The sequence below is a fragment of the Oxyura jamaicensis genome, chromosome 25 (assembly GCF_011077185.1).
Source record: "Oxyura jamaicensis isolate SHBP4307 breed ruddy duck chromosome 25, BPBGC_Ojam_1.0, whole genome shotgun sequence".
Taxonomy (NCBI): Eukaryota; Metazoa; Chordata; class Aves; order Anseriformes; family Anatidae; genus Oxyura; species Oxyura jamaicensis.
This window is the reverse complement of record NC_048917.1, coordinates 1773574-1777369: the sequence shown is the minus strand read 5'-3', so window position 1 is coordinate 1777369 and position 3796 is coordinate 1773574. Positions and strand designations below refer to the sequence as shown.

At 50.8% G+C, this 3796-nt stretch overlaps 1 protein-coding gene across 1 annotated transcript in view; it reads right to left on the bottom strand.

Annotated features, from left to right (window-relative positions):
- Nucleotides 1–3796, bottom strand: part of LOC118178207 (keratin-associated protein 9-1-like) — a 5840-nt gene that overhangs the window by 300 nt on the left and 1744 nt on the right. Inside the window, exon 2 of the mRNA XM_035346534.1 lies at nucleotides 1–963. This exon is cut by the window's left edge and continues 300 nt beyond it. Coding sequence (XP_035202425.1) covers nucleotides 1–963 — 963 coding nt within the window. The remainder of the gene's footprint in view (nucleotides 964–3796) is intronic.

Sequence of the window (3796 nt, the reverse complement as noted above, 5' to 3'; positions counted from 1 at the left end):
GGTGGCACACTGCTGTGGGACACACTTGGTGGCACACTGCTGTGGAACACACTTGGTGGCACACTGCTGAGGAGCACACTTGGTGGCACACTGCTGTGGGACACACTTGGTGGCACATTGCTGTGGGACACACTTGGTCACACACTGCTGCTCTGGGACACACTTGGTCTCACACGGCTGTGGCACACATGTGGTCACGCACCTGGTGGCACACTGCTGTGGGACACACTTGGTGGCACACTGCTGCGGGGCGCAAGTGGTCACGTAGCGCTGCGAGACACACTTGGTCGCACGCTGCTGCGGCACGCACGTGGTCACACACCTGGTGGCACACTGCTGGTGTGGGGAGTAGGTGGTCACACACTGCTGCGGGACGCACTTGGTCGTACACTGCTGCTGGGGGATGCCCTTGGTCAGGAATGGCTGCTGTGGCACACACGTGGTCACACACCTGGTGGCACACTGTTGCTGCGGGATGCACTTGGTCGCACACTGCTGCTGGGTGGCATAGGTGGTCACACACTTGGTTGCACACTGTTGAGGCGTGCACTTCGTTGTACATTGCTGCTGCGGCACACACTTGGTCATGCAAGGCTCCTGCGACATGCACGGGGCGATACACTGCTGCTGCGGCACACAGGTTGTCACACACCTAGGTGCACACGGCTGTGGTGGGATCAGCTGGGTCACACGCTGTTGCTGCGGCACGCACTTGGTTGCATACTGTTGCCGTGGCACACACTGGGTCACACACTGCTGCTGGGAGAAGCTGGAGGACAGAAACCGCTGCCGGGGGGCGCAGGGGGTCACATACTGCGGGATGCACTGCGCCGACTGCCAGCTGGTCACAAGCGGGTGCCTGGCAGGGTACATGGGGGGGCACTTAACGGGGATGGGTTCCTGGCAGAGAGGAGGGAAGCACTGCTGTTGGTAGCACAACATCTTGGTGAGGCTTTGGCAGGGCTGGAACGAGAGGTGGGAAGGCAGAGCCCTTAGACAGGCACCCGGCAGGGTGCTGGAGCTGTGTCCCGCCTGCGCCGCTGTCTCAATACCACGCCAGCAGCAGCTGAGCACCTAACCTGTAATTTTTAACTCAGAAACATGTCAATAAGTCAAACAGCAGGGACATTCAGAGACACACACAGCATGAAGTATCTCCCTGGACTTCAGCCCACCCCCCCCTCCACCCATCACCTGGACCTTCAAGGGGAAGAACTGATCTTTGAGGTCAGCAGAGGAATTCCTCATCTCAGATCTGCCTTTTAACCACCAAATCTAGTTTTTCTCCTCTGCTTTTCATTGGGGACCACATTTGACCTCTTGCTGATGTGTCGAGAAAAATCCCCAGTGCAGAAACTTGCTCTGAACCTCTGGCCACTTCTGCGGTAGCAAGAGAGGCAAACAGCACCCAAGGCTCTGCTGCATGCTGATCCCGTAACACCACGGGCATGCAGAGGTTCACAGCCCCGTCCCAGCATCACCAAGTCTGTGCTCATTAGGGAACCAAAGCCAATTAAAGGGCAGAGATACCACAATGGAACACAAACCTGCCCACAGCTCTTCTGGCACTGTGTTCCCTGATACACACAAAGCAGCTCTGAGTATTATCAGACACCCCCAAAAGCAAACGACAATAGCAGCACCACAATTACTGCTCACAGCTGTTCTTTAGACTGTTCACAAGTGGCTCTTGGAGTTAGGTGCCTTGCTGGAGACACTGTAAGAGCACATTCCCATACCAACATAGCAATTCATACTCACTAATTTTAAAAACCTTTCCCACAAAGCATTTCCATATGTAAAAAGACAGAAGGAAATCTGCATTTCAACAGCTACAAAGGCTCAGCACAAACCAGACTTACCCAGCTCCTTGGTGAGAACAGCGTTGTGATGTGACCAGTGAGCCCTAACAGAAGGAGACCTTTTATATAGCTACTAACCGTGCCTTGAAGGTATGAGGAACTCACGACATAGCCTATTAGCTCCTATGCACAAGCTGTCCTGTGTGCAACACTTGCAGTGACTAGCATCAGTGTACTCATCCCCAGGGATGAGTAGTTGAATGTCAGCTCCCCATAGTAAGAATAATTACCGGTTGTATAATCCTTCCTGGCATGGTAAGACTGAATGGTATTTGGAGAGGCAGAGGCATACCCAGCCTCAGGGGTTTTGCGAGACCAGAGCGCACACGACAGTGTGCCATAATGGTTTTCCAGGGGACTCCCTGGTGCCAGGCTTCCCTGTCCCTGGACTCCTTCTGGAGGTCCCCAGAGACAGGCCATGCCATCGCTTGGCCTCTTTCCACACACACATGGGGATGGCTTTGTGCTGTGAGAGCTGCGCTGGGTGCTCCATGTCCTTCTCTAACCTTAATCTCTCATTAGAGCAGCCCTTATCATCTACCTTGCAATGCCCAGCAGCTGGAGTTGGCTATGTGTGCAGTGGGACACAGGACACCGTCTCCTCTGGGGAAAGCCACGAGCTCCTCAGAGGGTTCACGTCACCCTTGGGTGGGTGTCATCCTCATCTTTAGCTCACATAGGTCTGAAGAGCATCTGTCTGCCAGCGCCCAGATAATCCCATGACCCCAGCACAATTACCTGTCATCAGAGCGATGGGAATACACCATCCAGTGACAGGTGAGCAGGAAAGATGAGCTACAGTCACGTTTGATTGCAGCCACTGCATAATGAGCTCAGCTGTCAAAGCTGTCACCGGCAGCACGACAAGCCACAAACAGCACCAGGAGCAGATGAACTGCCTCCAGTCCTGTGGGTACCTTCTCAGTGAGTCCACTTCTTATCGCACACCACGCCCAGAATAAAGAAACCAGTTAGAAACCTGGGAGATTAATTTGTTGAAGTCACTGAAGATCTAATCAATGCTTTCATGTGCACTTTGGCACATGAAACTTCCCCTAAAAGGACCATTTCTTCCCACTCCAAGGAGAGCTCAGGGGGACCAGATCAGAGGAGTGCACTGGGCAAGATGAAACCCACCCCAGGGGGAGCAGCTCCTGCATGTGTTTATTAAAGCTGTGGTTTCTTATGAACTAGAGAAATGGCACTCCCCAGGTGGTTTCTGAGGCCAAGAGAAAGGTCCGCATATAAATAATTTTGTAGTACAAGTGAATAATAAAGCCTAGCAACTCTTTTGTACAACTATGAAAGTGGTTCTCAGGGTTTATTCATGGGTGAAAATCTAGGGTTAATTAGGCAAGAATCACAGAGAATTAAATGCTCCCTTTACCATAGGCATGTCCAGCAAGAACTAAGCCCTACCCTTGCTGGTCAGCACTGAGGGCATTCATCATTGGCTGAACCACAATAAATGCAGCTTTGATGTGGCCTCCCTCCCACAGAAATTGGTTCTTTGATCCAAAGTCATAACTCTTCATTGTTTTTTAGCTCCAAACATTGCAGGTCTGATCCTCCCTGTTAACCAAGGTGAGCAATTCACATTTATATTGGTTTTATTCTAGTCTGGATGCAGACACTGCCCCAGCCCTCAAACAAATCCTTATTTCATTCAATACTTGGCTGAAACCCATGAGTACCCACCTAGTTTATTGACACACCAGGAGAAATTTAATTACTTGATCACAGAAATGACTTGTCTTTTATGTTCAAACCCAGTAATATCTACATGATTATGTACCTAAATCCATTTATTCAGTACACTGAAAGAAAGAAAGAAAGAAAGAAAGAAAGAAAGAAAGAAAGAAAGAAAGAAAGAAAGAAAGAAAGAAAGAAAGAAAGAAAGGAAGGAAGGAAGGAAGGAAGGAAGGAAGGAAGGA